This window comes from Eschrichtius robustus, chromosome 14 (genome assembly GCF_028021215.1).
Source record: "Eschrichtius robustus isolate mEscRob2 chromosome 14, mEscRob2.pri, whole genome shotgun sequence".
NCBI classification, from domain to species: Eukaryota; Metazoa; Chordata; class Mammalia; order Artiodactyla; family Eschrichtiidae; genus Eschrichtius; species Eschrichtius robustus.
Genome location: NC_090837.1, coordinates 89,250,189 through 89,264,488, shown reverse-complemented (window position 1 = coordinate 89,264,488; position 14,300 = coordinate 89,250,189). Strand labels below are relative to the sequence as shown.

General features: G+C 33.4%; 1 protein-coding gene across 1 annotated transcript in view; it reads right to left on the bottom strand.

The window, feature by feature from the left end:
- CDH7 (cadherin 7) overlaps window positions 1–14,300 on the bottom strand; it is a 117,097-nt gene that overhangs the window by 51,011 nt on the left and 51,786 nt on the right. Inside the window, exons 4-5 of the mRNA XM_068562533.1 lie at window positions 11,112–11,279; window positions 8,402–8,589 (exon numbers count right to left, since the gene is read on the bottom strand). Coding sequence (XP_068418634.1) covers window positions 8,402–8,589; window positions 11,112–11,279 — 356 coding nt within the window. The remainder of the gene's footprint in view (window positions 1–8,401; window positions 8,590–11,111; window positions 11,280–14,300) is intronic.

The following is a 14,300-nucleotide window of genomic DNA, read 5'->3' as shown; positions in this document are numbered from 1 at the left end:
ATCCTGGAAGAATACAATAAATTGCCTTTTCTGAATCTTTCTCTGCCCTAACTTAAATTTGTCAGTTTCACCAAGTAATGTCTAAAGCATTCTTTCCCTCATTTTATATGCATGCTCCATGATGTTCTCAGTCGTCCCTTTCATTTTAATTGCCATGCATACGCTATGACTCCCAAACCTAAGTCTGTACTCTAGACCTCTCCTCTAAGCTACAAACCCTCATTCATTACCTTCTAGATATCACAGGTAATGCAAATATATTCCAAACCATTTTAATCACCTCCACACTCCCATTCTAAAGGAGCAGCACATTTTTCATCTAGCTACTCATACTAGAATCATTAGTTTTATCCTTAAATTCTCTCTCCAACTTTCCTTAGGTAATCACTAAATCCCCTCTTATCTACTTCTTAAATATCTCTTTCTTGGAATCCTACCCATTGAAACTAATCTAAGAAACAACAAACCGTGGAAAAAGACAGAAATAAGGAAAACTGTGCATTATCTGTGACTTGTACTAAGCAAAACAAAACAAAATAAAACAAAAAACCATGAAGGGCTCACTGGAATATGTCTTTGACATACACATATTCTGAGAAGATTGCTCTGATAACTGCCAAAATCAAAGAAAATGGAAAATACTCCTAAGGAACAGGGTCTCAGTCTGTTTGATCAAGTCTAGCATGTGTTGACATTCACATTACTATCAACTTTCTTCAAAGAGTGTTGCTATCTTATTTTTTTAAGACCCTAAATTCATCTCTAATCTTGACTATTCAAAAATGAGTAAATTTATACTCGTTTATTATACTCAAAATACGTAGAGAACAGTCTATACACATGCACCCATGTGCATGATGATTAAAACGATGTTAGGATCCACTTATATATACAGAGTAACAATGGGTTGAACAAATTGGAAAATATAATCTGAAATTCAGACGTTCACTAAATTAGAGTTATTGTATTAATCTAAAACTAAAATCCAAAATGTATGCTTTTTCACAGTCAAAGGAGACATATCTTTGCTCCATTTTGAGAAATGTGCATCCACAGAGGCAGGATTACTTAAATAACATCTTTGAAAGAAAAAAATGCAATGAAAAGAAGAAAAATAAATTGGAAATGTTGTTGGTTTCATTTTCCTCTACCACACATCAACAGCATTTATGAAATACTGAAATACATACTTGACTCTGGGAATTACCGCAAGCAGCAGACAAAGGAGACGTCTCAATAACAAGACAGCAAACCCAGAGCTCAGAAATCTGTGCAGCTGAGTGGAAGTTTGACAGGACGCGGCGTATTCTAACCCTTCCTCTCCCACAGGGAATGGAGGCCATGTTATCAATACCTCCCCAACAATGCTGTATTATTTGATGGTTTTGACTTCATTCAACCTTATTTTAGGGTATGGAATATGAGGAGATTATGAAGATAGCACAGCAGAATGGGCCTGAAGAAGCTTAAATATATTCTTTGACAGTATGATATCAGCCACCGTACAAGCCATCCCCGTGCCAGAAACTGGATGTGTACTTATCCTTCACAGGAAATGCATTTTGAAAAATGCTCATTTTTTTACTGTACTGTAACTCTACGTAGTAATGTATTTTATAGAAGCAAAATTCCATAGGTAATCCCAACTGAGGTCTTACATTGAAAACTGAAGTACATTAAAGGTAAGATTGCCATACTTCAAAGGAAAAATAAAAGACTAAATTTCCTACATTGTAAATTATGATGGGGAAATGTAAACAGAGAGAATTCTAGGTAGAAAGAAAGACACAGTTTTCACTCACGTGGGATAATACTTACGTTTATGCTTGGTGAATTTTGAGGCCCTGTGTAAAACTGGTTATAAAGGTTATCATCAAATCATTCAGAAATGGCCACAGAAATAGATTGTACTTTGCTTTAACGGTTTAACACTGTGGTTTTGTTATCATTTTAAAAAATACCTAAAATATATAAGCATGTATATTCTTAATGTATATCCTTAATAAAGGATAAGTGAATTCTGAAAAAATAATTCTATGGTAACATCTATACAAATCTTTAGCCTTGTGGATTCTGCATATTTGGTCATACGCAGAATTTATATTTCTATATAAGACATTGGAGCAATAATAGCATACCTGAAGATAACTTTTTACAATTCTGTACTTTTTTCTTTTTCTAGCATATGTTTTAGAAAAAGATTGTTTTTCTGTTCTTCTCTCCCTGCTCCTAAGTTCACCCTATGCAAGTACAGCATATGTAGATGTTTCAAAATATAATAATTTGCTCAAACTGGAATAAATCTCATTATAACCATGACAGTGCATTGTTTATGAAAAAGCAATGGACTAAAGTTTTATTATACTATAGAGTAGGGAGAAAATAAGTTCAGATGATTATCAAGCATGGTTCACAGGTACAAAATTACTTAATTCCAATAGAAATGACTATCTAAATGGACATAGGAACTCTATTAACCAAATGTGAAGTAATACTCTGAGACACACATCATCAGAACAAATATACTTATGTCTTTAACAAAAAAGCTCATCAACATCTTAGCAGTGCCTGGTTGTAAAGGTTTTCCTATAGTCAGGAGAGCCTGGAAAACCTATGAACAAATGGTTCATATTTATGGACTGTCCATAGCATTCTCTAGTTTATCTCAGTGAAAATTTTAAAATATTCTGAGAACAATGGAAGAAGGCTTCATTTGTCTTCTTTCAGAATTTCTTGGTTTTAGTCAGAATGCTCTTGTGACTCAGATTCAGAAATCCATTCTAGATTTCACAAATGATTCTACTATTATCTGGTCATGAAAAGAATACTGAATTTATGGGACTCATATATATTTATTTTCTCAGACTCTGCTCACTCGGAGGGTCTCTGGAAATGTTTTAGCTGGAATGGAATATAGACCCCCATTTACTGAAATCTTGATAAGTAGAACTGAAAATCAAAATCCTGTCTTTGAGTGTCGTAAGTACTTGTTAGTTCTTAACAGAGAGAATCAGCAAATCTTCAGAAAGGACTTCCTTCATTCTGAGAAAAACACTCCAAAGAGAGTTTAGGTTAAAAAAAAGGTAAACAAAGACACTCTTCTGAAATTGAGAATCAAGATACTGTTGGCTTCATGATGGAAAAGCGCTTGGATTTGGGAATAAAGATTGCCTTTGTGAGATCACACTGCTTTAAGCTGGAAGGTTTAGGGATACGGACAAGAGGGATGGATATTCCACAGACAACTTCTAGTGGGCTGAAGCCGTACAGTTGGATTGAAGACCAGAGCTCATACACACGTTCTCATGAGCTATAACGAAGCTACTGATTTGTAACTTACTTTTGTAGTTCTCATTACTGAAAGCCCTCCTTAATTCTAATAATTTTTCAATAAATTTTTAGGATTTTCTAAATCTATAACCTCATTGATGATTATTTTACCAGTTCCTTTCAATTTGTTGTATCACTCTGTTTTAATCTCTTAGTATAAAGTAGCTTCTTTTCAAACTAGTTGGAATAATAAAAATAAAATAGTGTTGAGTTTTGAACAGCAATTTTTTTGAAAAAAGGATTTAAAAATTAAAAAGCTCAGGAACAATGAGAATAGTTTTGGAGTGAGGCAATGATAACCAACCTTAGGGTAATGCCAAAGAGAGTAGGAAAAAACACGAAACAAAAAAACAAAGAGACAAGATCTATTATGGATCAAGAAGGGACAAGAAAAGAAACCAGAGAAGACTTTAAGGCTTTAAACTTAACAGTAAAAAAAGTGTGCTACTTGACTGTGGCCAGGAAAGTGATAATATTTTAAATAAATGTTTAAATAAATATCATTAAAATTCAGCGCTTTGAAAAGAAATGCTTTGAATTAGAATTATCACAGTCCCAACAATAAGGGTTCAAGAGAAATTAGCAAATATAATTTTCTATTCCATAGCATATTTTATTGTAGCTGAAAGTAAAATACCTTTTAATATTTATTATTTGTAATCCACTCTCATTTGCAAAGCACTGTACATAGATGTAACAGTGGCCTTGCAAAGGAGGCATAAAGAGCCCATTCACTTACGCTGCCTCACCTCGTGCCAGCATCCCCTCCCACACTGTGCTCCAGTAAAATGGCCCTACTTCTAGTTCTCTGAGCTTAACGTGCTATCTCATATGACAAAGCTCTGCACAGGTGGTTACCTCCATAAGAAAGTCTCCCTTCCCCTGTCTACCTGGGGAATAGCGTCATCCATCCACTACGCAACTCCTTTCTCAGGTCATGTTCAAATCTTTGAGACTAGGTGGGACCGACCAGTTGGCTGGCAAATGGGGCCTGGGCTCTCTCGGACACTTCTACAGAGACTTAGATATTTGCCCAAATCTTTGGGACCACAGCTAAATTTATGAAAAAATCATGGTATTACATTTTTACTAGATCAGCTCCCAACATTGAAGGGAAACACATGCGTGCACACACACCCTTCCCTGATCAAGAAAAACAAATTGTGGTACAGACAATTTTACTTCCCCTGTTTAATTATTTGGTTTAAAGAAGGAAGAATGGGAGTAATATTCCAGTCTTAAAAGATGAACAACAGTAAGTGGGCACAGGAGCGGAGCATAAGTGAGTCCTGCAGGAGGGAACGTCTGAAGACCGAGAAGAAAATTTATGTTGCTTCTAGGAATTAAAAGTGGCTTAGTGTCTACTCTAGATCTTTGAATAAAACTAGGAATAGTGGGATATGTATCTGGTAAATTTAAGTCTAAATAATTCTAGGGGTCCAAAACTAGCTCTTAGATGTCCATGTAAGGAGTTGGAATATGAGCCTTATTTGAGGTATTTAAACAGGAGAAGCCCTGGATTAATGCAAAACTAATACTAAGGTACAGTGCTAGGTGTAGTCACTGCACATAAAATGTGAATTGCATTTTTGAATAAATTCATAAAAAACTGCTCAAAAATTAAAAAATTACAAAGTAACAGTACTTTTTCATCTAAAAACTAGATTAACCTCTAATACCATAAGCAAGTTTTTCAAGTGAAAAATATTCACTGATCACTAAAGCTTGAACTGCAAAGTAAACATTGGGTTGGCCAAAAAGTTCACTTGGGTTTTTCCGTGAGATGTTACAGAAAAACCCAAACAAACTTTTTGGCCAACCCAATATATCATTTCCACTATTTTTAATTAACTCTTAGAGAAGCCACGTTTTATGTTTGTATATTTTAATATCGGTAAGAACTCTGTGTTGGGTTGGTTAGACATTGGAATATATGAGCAGAAAATGCAAAACTGTAATTTTTAAAAAGGAGTTTGTGGGTGGAGGGAGCTTTGGAAATAAAAATTAGGCTGATGTATACCACGTAATTACCTCGGTATCTATTATTTATGCAGAACTGTGTGGAGAGAGAGGGTAGGAGGAAAGTGTGAAGCAACATTTGCTAACACTAAAGATTTTAAGTGTGAAGAAAATGCTGAGGTGTTATTTCCACTTATTTCTATGTAGATATTATCCGACTTGGTTCTATGCTTTATAGAGTTCAAAGTGAACAAGATTCTCGTCATTAAATATTAAATATTTTACTGGTTATTTACGCCACAACAGTAAAATTGTAAAATTTTCCACCGTCATTGTCTCTCAAGATTTTCCTGTACACTGAGTGTGCTTAATTATCCAAAGGCAATCACTGACATTATATAAGAAAACAGAGGAGGAGAAACAATAAAAATTAGACAGTATTCATCTATTAGAAGCCACTGGGGAAAATAAAACTTATTTTTCGTTGTCAGTAATTTAAACAGAAAATAACACAATTCTGATCTCATATTTAGCATAAGAAATTATTGAAACATTTAGCTAACTTCCCATATAATGACAGATTGATAAATTTTTAATTACCAATTATTGGGCATTTATTAGGTACAAAACATCACTCACTTGGCTGTGTATGGGTAGAAATCTCTAGTATCAAAAATTTTTTAAATCCATTAATCTAAATGCTTATAGGATTTGGAATGTTTTTGAATCTTAATTCATTAGACAGAGGATGACAATGTCTTTTTCAATACCTGAGAGAGCTTCAACAACACACTAAATTTTAGTCTAGTGACTGACATCTCTGTGACATATTTCTGCATTTGGACAAGAGTTTTCATCAATACTAAAAAGTAGATCGTACAGTGCTGTTAATGAAATATATTTTGGTTTGGTCATTGAATAATATTCTTACGAATCTAGTAACACTGTAATTATAATAACGAATGCATATTATATATCGAAAAACAGTGAAGATCCAGAAACAATTACTGTTATCATTTTAACATTTTCCTGCAATCTTTATTCTATATAAATGAAAATTTGAAACAAAGGGTCTGTAAAATTTTGGATACTGTTTTTTTTATGTAATATTTTATATAATCATTTCCCATATTAGTTAATATGCTAAGACAATGTCACCACATCATTTTGATGATGTACAAGATTCTACAATTTGGAAATATCAAAAATTATTTAACCATTTTTTCTTTTGTTGGACATTCTATAATGATTCCATATGTTCACTGTACTTAATAATACCTTCATGAGATTTGAGAATTAAGTAAGAAGCCTTTAACTTACTCAAGATAAATCCTAGCAGATATTAACCACTACCTAGAACAGTAGTAATAATTATTTATGTGACTTTCATATCATTGTAAGTTATCATTAATTTTTACCTTGTAGTTTTTTTAATGAGTTTTATGCTGTGAGATTAAAGGCATTTTATCCAGTTTTCTTATAGCTTTTTTTTTTAAACAATTCTCTAAAACTTCTAGAAATAATATCAAAGAATTGAGTATAAAATTTTTTCTGTTACTGAATCAAATATCTCATATCAAATACATATATATTTGTATTTATATATTTCTTCAATGATTTATGCTGTCTCATTATAATATGTGAAATATACATATGTGTTCAATAAAATAATTTCAATATATATTTAAAACTTCTGGAATATGAGCAGATTGATTTCAGATGAATCTTTGAAATCTTTGAGCAGCATTGCACCTTAGTGCATTCCTTTTATTTTAGACAACAAAACAAAACATTTTACCAAGAGTTGGCCTAGCCTACTTATTAAAACTTTTTTAGACAGATTGTCACCAGCTGAGCTAAAACAGCAGCTGTCCACTGGAAATAATTGCAGAAATGTTTTGCCCATTGGCCTGAAATCGAACATATGTTTTCTTGAAATAACAACTAAAATATAACTTTCTTTATTGATGTGTGTTAATTATTGAGGAGTGTTAATTACAGAGTTATACACCTGGATTGTCACACTGGCATAAAATCCCAGTATCTTGAGTGTGGGCATTTTCATATATGTTTTAATTTTTAGTATTTCAAACATTTGAGAAAATAAGACTATATTCTGGAACAATTCCTTTTGACTTCTTTTTTTTTTTTTTAATTTAACATTTGTCAAGGATCACATCTATACAGATCAAAGGGAGTTAACAGCTCATTTTCCCCCGTATCTAATCAGTGTTGGGAGCTAATTTGGCAAATAGTCTATTTTGGATTAGAAAGATTTTTTAAAATCTCTTTTGCACTTATTTTTTAAGGGATTATGATAGGCTTCACAACTTTGCATGCTCTGTTTGTATAAATTTTTCAAATACTTCAGTTAATATAAATATTAAAAAGGAATGGCTGATAATGTAGCTAGTCTACAACATTTCAGTTTCTACTTCCAAGTTTATGTATATTATTTTCATGTATGTGGAGTGCTTGTCTAGTTGCTTACAAAGGCTTTTGGATGATTTTACGGTTTCATTACTAAAATAGTCAACAAAGAAGAATATTCGGGGGGGGATGAATTGGGAGATTGGGACTGACATATATACACTACTATGTATAAAATAGATAACTAATGAGAACCTATTGTATAGCACAGGGAACTCAACTCTGCTCTGTGGTGAGCTAAATGGGAAGGAAATCCAAAAAAGAGGGGATATATGTATACATATAGCTGACTCACTTCGCTGTACAGCAGAAACTAACACAACATTGTAAAGCAACTATACTCCAATAAAAATTAATTAAAAAAAAAGAATATTCATCTCGCCAAGCAGGTCATTTAAAACAGCACATTTGCCAGTATGCTTTTCTGTTACAGAGCTATAGATAACAGCTGTGGGTTTGCTCAGAGAATAGAACTGATAGAGTGTATCAGTTACACGTTACTCAATTTTCTCTACAATCCCGACACGTAAAAATAAATGCACAGCATTTTTTCCTAAAATTAAAATAGCAGTGGTCCCATAAAGCCATTCAGTGTGTCTAACACATTCTTCCATCAGAGCAGACAAGGTTTCTCAATAATCTCTACGATATTACCTTCACAGGAAACAAAAATAAATATTACCTTCTGTATAGTAATGATTCCTTCCTGTGTATCTTTGTCAACAGAAATCTTGAAGATCCCGAATCCATCACCATCCACAATTTTGTATTCCATTTCAGCATTAGCTCCTATATCTGCATCGGCAGCTTTAATTCTGGCCACAACGGAAGCCACCGGCAATGATTCTGGGACGTTATACTGGTACGACCCTGTGGAATTAAAAACAATAAATGAACAAAACCTTACACCAAACTAACCAATGAAAATTTAATTATTTGGCTATTTCGCACCATCTTTGCTTAATTTGTTTTATTTTTTGATAAAGAAGATAACAAAGCAATAAGAGGCAAATGACAAATTTCACGCAGCCTCAAGAAATTTCATGGAAATAATTAGATAATAATCAATAAGTAACAGCAGAAACAGATGGCCTGGGGAAAGGCATGAGGAGATGCTCCATTCCGGTATTTTCTACTGCTGAGAAATATGCTACTTTTAATAGTAAAGATAAATTTCAAATAATTATAAATAGACTTAACATTGAGTATTGACTATAAAGAATTAAAACGCAATTAATATAAATATTGAATATTAAAAAATTAAAATAGTATAGCTTAGGCCTCAAATGGGCAAAAACCAAGCCTAAATAGTTCTGATTACTCAATGTTGGAATTTCCATAATAGTATCTTTTGCTGCAAAAGTTTCAGAAAACTGGACAAGGAAGCTGATGAAAGTCAATATTCGTCTTCTTCTAGCTCATAAATTTACCGAGGATAAGAATTATTTGTGTGCGTTGGATGTAGAACTGATTTGTGGCACGATGGTACAAGAGCAGAGGCGATGTTATTTGAACAGGAGGAAAGAGAAGCAAAAAAGGAATAGTAACTTTTTTAAACTTTCTTTTGTAAAAACTCTTCACCATCCCTCAACTTCCCCCTACACCCCCGCCCCCAAAAATAAATAAATAAATGAAAATTTTAAAAAGCCAGTTTGGGAGGCAGATGAAGTACACCAACCATCCCTTTGAAACTAGGAAACACCCCTTCACCTTTGAAACTAGGAAACACCCCTTCACCGCTTTCCTCTAATCATCTACTTTTTCCTGCTTCCTCCACCTTTTTCCATTTCCTTTTGGCTTCTAACAGTGGTGCATTTGCACTTTCTTATGAAGAGAAAAGAAAGGATTCTCTTTGAAACAGAGAAAGGAAAATGTATCCATATGAAGGGACCACATTCTAGGCTAAGAATGATTGCTTTTGCAATTTTCTACATTTTATAAATTGTTACTGATTTTAAAAAATGATTACAACACATACTTACTATTTTTGAGCGACCCTTTCACATATCTACAAGTGTCCTTAGGAAAATCCAAAAATTTCAAGGTTACAATAGTAACTAAATGGTAGAGAAAAATCCCAGCCAAAATGAAAAACATAATGACATATTTTTGGCTTCCTTCACTTTAATAAGTAGGGGAGTATCTAGTAAGCTAGAAAATCCGTGCTCTATCTTATCAAACCGTGACAACTGAAACCACAAAAATTCTAAGTGTCAATTCTTATCACTGTAGTTAAAGAGAAACAGCTAATTCTATTATCAGCCAAATATAATCGCATTAATTGTTTCGTTTTGTTTATTCTTCAATCCTCCTCTCCTCCCCATTGTAAGCCATCAAGGACACAATTAAGGATAGGTTCTTTATCCTTTTTTATTTTTAATGCTAAAGTTAGTGTAATTTATTTTGCCAGGAGGTATTGAAATGTCTGTTGTACAACAATATAAATATTAAAAATACGTAAAATAAAAATAAAACATCTAAAGAAGCAGCATTTGAAGGAAAACATGGTGGCACTCATATTTGCAGAGAAAGCGTCCTTGTTTAACATTATTAGCTTTAAGAGCTGTTCATAAGGGAGCTCAGTTCCCTATTTCTATCAGACAAGCATTTAAAAACATTGTAGTTTGTATGATTTCCTTATTTTCTTGAGTATTCTAAAGAAATACCACACACATTTACAAAAAAGCAGAAAAAAGGCAACTAAAAGAGAGTGAGATGAAATGCTTTTTTACAATCAGGACAGCTCTACCTAAGGAAATTATTTTTTTCCTCTTACTTGTTTAAAACAAAAACCACTTTGGTCAAAGAAACTAAATTGAGGGCATGCGGTTTTCCGGTTCTTTGGATTGATTTCTTTTGAAATGCTGAGCGTTTGCATAAAAAAGATGTGGTAGGTAGCAGAAGAAATGTTCAAGGTACAGGAACTGGTTAAAAAAAAGTGTGGAATGAAAAGTGAGGTTCAGGACTCTTTTTTATCTTTAAAAATAAAGCAATATTTTTAGCGTAGAGAATTCACGAAGCGTATTTCAATGTTACTAATTGGCAACAATCTCATAACTTACAGAATGTAAAGAGTAGCATGTCTTTGAATAAAAAGATTAATGCGTAAACAAACTTCATAGCTCTCTAGTATTCAAAGTGTGAACAAAAGAAAAAGCATATTATATTTAAGACAGAAGTAATACAAAGATATAATTACTTCTATTTATTTTCAATACCCTTATTAGTCCATATTACCGAATTAAAAATCATGCCTCTGATAAAACTGGGGGAGAACGTAGTTAAGATAATTATTTGTTTGAGAAGTATTTGGAAAAACTCCTTTTTAAAGACATTTTTATAATCTGGCAAGGAAAACTAATGTGCTTGCAGCGTGCAACAGAACAGCTTACTTCGAGGAAAGCGAGGCGGGTTGTCGTTGACATCAGTTAGGGTCACGGTGACCGACGTGGTTCCAGAGAGTCCTCCGTTTTGACCAACCATATCCTTTGCCTGAATAACAAGCAAATACTGGTCTTTAGCCTCTCTATCCATGTTTGGAAGGGCGGTCTTGATGACTCCTGTAAAATTTCAAATCCCAGTAAAATGCATCATGAATCACTGCATTTATACTAGCGAAGAACACTGATATAGGTAGAAAATAGCTCTTGAGTTGTTGCCTTTTGTTTGGTTTTTTTTCCTTTTAATAATTGCAATGCATAGTAAAGGCCAAAGGGATATAATAATTATATACAATATCACAAACACAGAAAACGCTGTAATGCGGAAGAGCGGAGAGAGAGGATTATCTTTAGATTTTACGGAAATGTATGGTTCAGGAAATACCAACTTATAATAAATAAAATACACTCCTCTAGAAGAATGGGCAGTGGCCTGTACAAGTATATGACAATGAACCTCTCTTTTTCTCTTTCACCCTCTCCAACAACTTAATTCCCAGTGATGTGAAATCACCACAAACCTTTCAGCTATGGTCCCTAACTCTCTTCCAGCTACTACCTCTTTTCCAGCAAAATAACTATTCCATAAATAAAAAGAATGAGAGTTATTTATGTTAAATAAACAAAACACCATTCCAAACTATGCTGCTGGATGACTTTATGCTGTATCTAAAGGTCTGAGAAAAAGTACTATAGATGAGAATGATTGTGTTAATGGAAATCAAGACACTAAGAATACTGATGTGTTGTATTGTTTCTTTCGAACCAACTGCATTTAATATGGATAGCCTTTAAGACTTCAGAGGTATGAAAAATTGATTTCAGAACTTCATGTTGCTTGGTAGGAAAGCTTGACTCAATAATCATTGCTGCACTAAATCAGTGGTTTTATATTAATAACTATTTAATTATTACATAAATAGATTAGGCAATAGTATCTTTATGGGATAGAATTTAGTTTATGCTATATGTAAATATATAAAATGACATTATATACTTAATATACTTAGTATATGCACATAGAGATTATGTCAAATGAAAACCTATGTATTCAATACTGCCCTATACAGATCTCGAAACTAGCGATATGAGGCCATCTTTGCTAATTAGATACCAGAAGGAGTCTAGAATCCTACTTAATCATTTCTTGTACTTCCATCATTTCCAATGAAGACGTCTTACCTACCTAGCTGGAACCCTTTTATCGACTTCGTTTGAAAAATGTCTAATCATTTTATTAAACAGATTCTAACTTTTAGAGTTTAAGTCAGAATTTAAATCCCCAATGACTCAGATGTGAGGAACAGGAACTCTGGTATCATGGACTTCTCAGGGGCAAAACTGGGCTGTTTGATAAAGGATGATTCTTTGGGAGAACATAATTGTAAACAAGTTGGGATAAATGGTTTTTTTCCCCTCATGTTCAGCATAAAAATGTTTTTATATCCTCCAAATTTATAAAATGTTTTTTAAAAGCTGCCAATTTAAATTGTTTAAATGCTGATTCTTCAATGGACACATGTAAAATGGTCTGTGTGTGTTATATTTCAGCCCTTAGTATACGTTACAAGCCTACATTATACTGTATCAGGCCTGCCCTATTCTTCACAATATTCTACAGTTCCGTAAATATTCTAGGAGTGGGGAAGAGACGAGAAAATCTTTCAACAGTTTAAGAATAGCTTAAACAATATGTTACTGGTTCTCAAGATTCCAAGCTGAGTAACACTCACACCATCTTAAGCAACCTTATTGTTATTTAGCTCTAAGCAGTAGCTATCAAATACGTACACATATATATACACACACACACCCCAACAATATATCAGTACTTTAAGCATTTAAATTATACTTCTTTGAGTAGGCCATTTGTTGTTATTGCTGTTGTTTTAACAATCACTTATTCTAATACACTATACTGGACACTGTTGCTACAAGCACAGCAATACAAGGTCTCTCTAAGTAACCCCTTCGTTGAACTCTTTCGGTTATCTACACACTGCTTATAGTTAATCTCTGAAACATCACAATGACAATCAAAAGAAACATAGTCATATATCCATTTGGTTCATTGATAATTGTGAGACATAAATATTCTTCTCAGAGCCATAATGATTCTATGAACATTTCATGTCTGTTCTTCAATACTTCCCTTAACTCTAATATATAAACCATTGAGTACTGACCTCAGTAAGACACGCTGTTACCAAGCATAACAATCTTTGTCTAAGAGTTCTGGGACTTACATCTCTCTCTCTTTCTCTCTCTCTCTCTCTTTCTTACTCTCTCTCTTTCTTTCTCTCTCTCTCTCCCTCCCCCTCCACCCCCCCACCTTCCTTTTTTTCTTTGATGTTAATCATCTTTACTTGTAATACTTTTTTATACATTGAGCATTGACAATCTTGAATATTTGACTAATGGTGCATTTCATATAGATCAAATATTAGTGAAGGTCTAGCAAAATTTCGTACTCATTCAGTTTTAATTTTTAATTTCTATCCATCTCTCATTTTCCTTCCAAAATCAATATGTGTAAGTGAGTTTGGACCCTTGCGCATGTATTATGATGGAGAGAGGTCCATAACATTTCAACTAATCAGCAAAGAAAACACAGCCGCCTCAACTTCTCATGGTTTTGCTCAGCAGCGTTATTTGAAAGAAAACACAGAATTATCAGGGGAGAAGTGTGGTAGTCAAAGTTACTCACTTATTTTTCACACGTCTAATTGTCTCTTTACAAGTGATCCTATATATAACACTTCTCCAAAGCAAAAATCATCACAAAGTTTGCAAAGAAATGCAGGGGGCAAAGGTAATTTCCAAATACCTCAATTATTAAACATAGTTTTTACAAGAATGAAATAACTGGGAGAGAAGTGAATTTAAATAAGAACATTCAAACATAATAGATTTCTAGTTCTATGGCTTTTGCTAGCTTTTTACTTTTGAGTATAAACTGTCTACATTTGGAAAAGAATTCTCATACGTTGGATTTGATCTGCATTTTGCTGTATATTATATAGACACACACACACACACACACACAGCAAACAGTTTTTACTACGTCTCTGAAGTGGTAAAGGCCAGTCTTGCCTAATCATAACCTTACAGTTCTGTGAGGTTTTCATGGGAGATGATAAT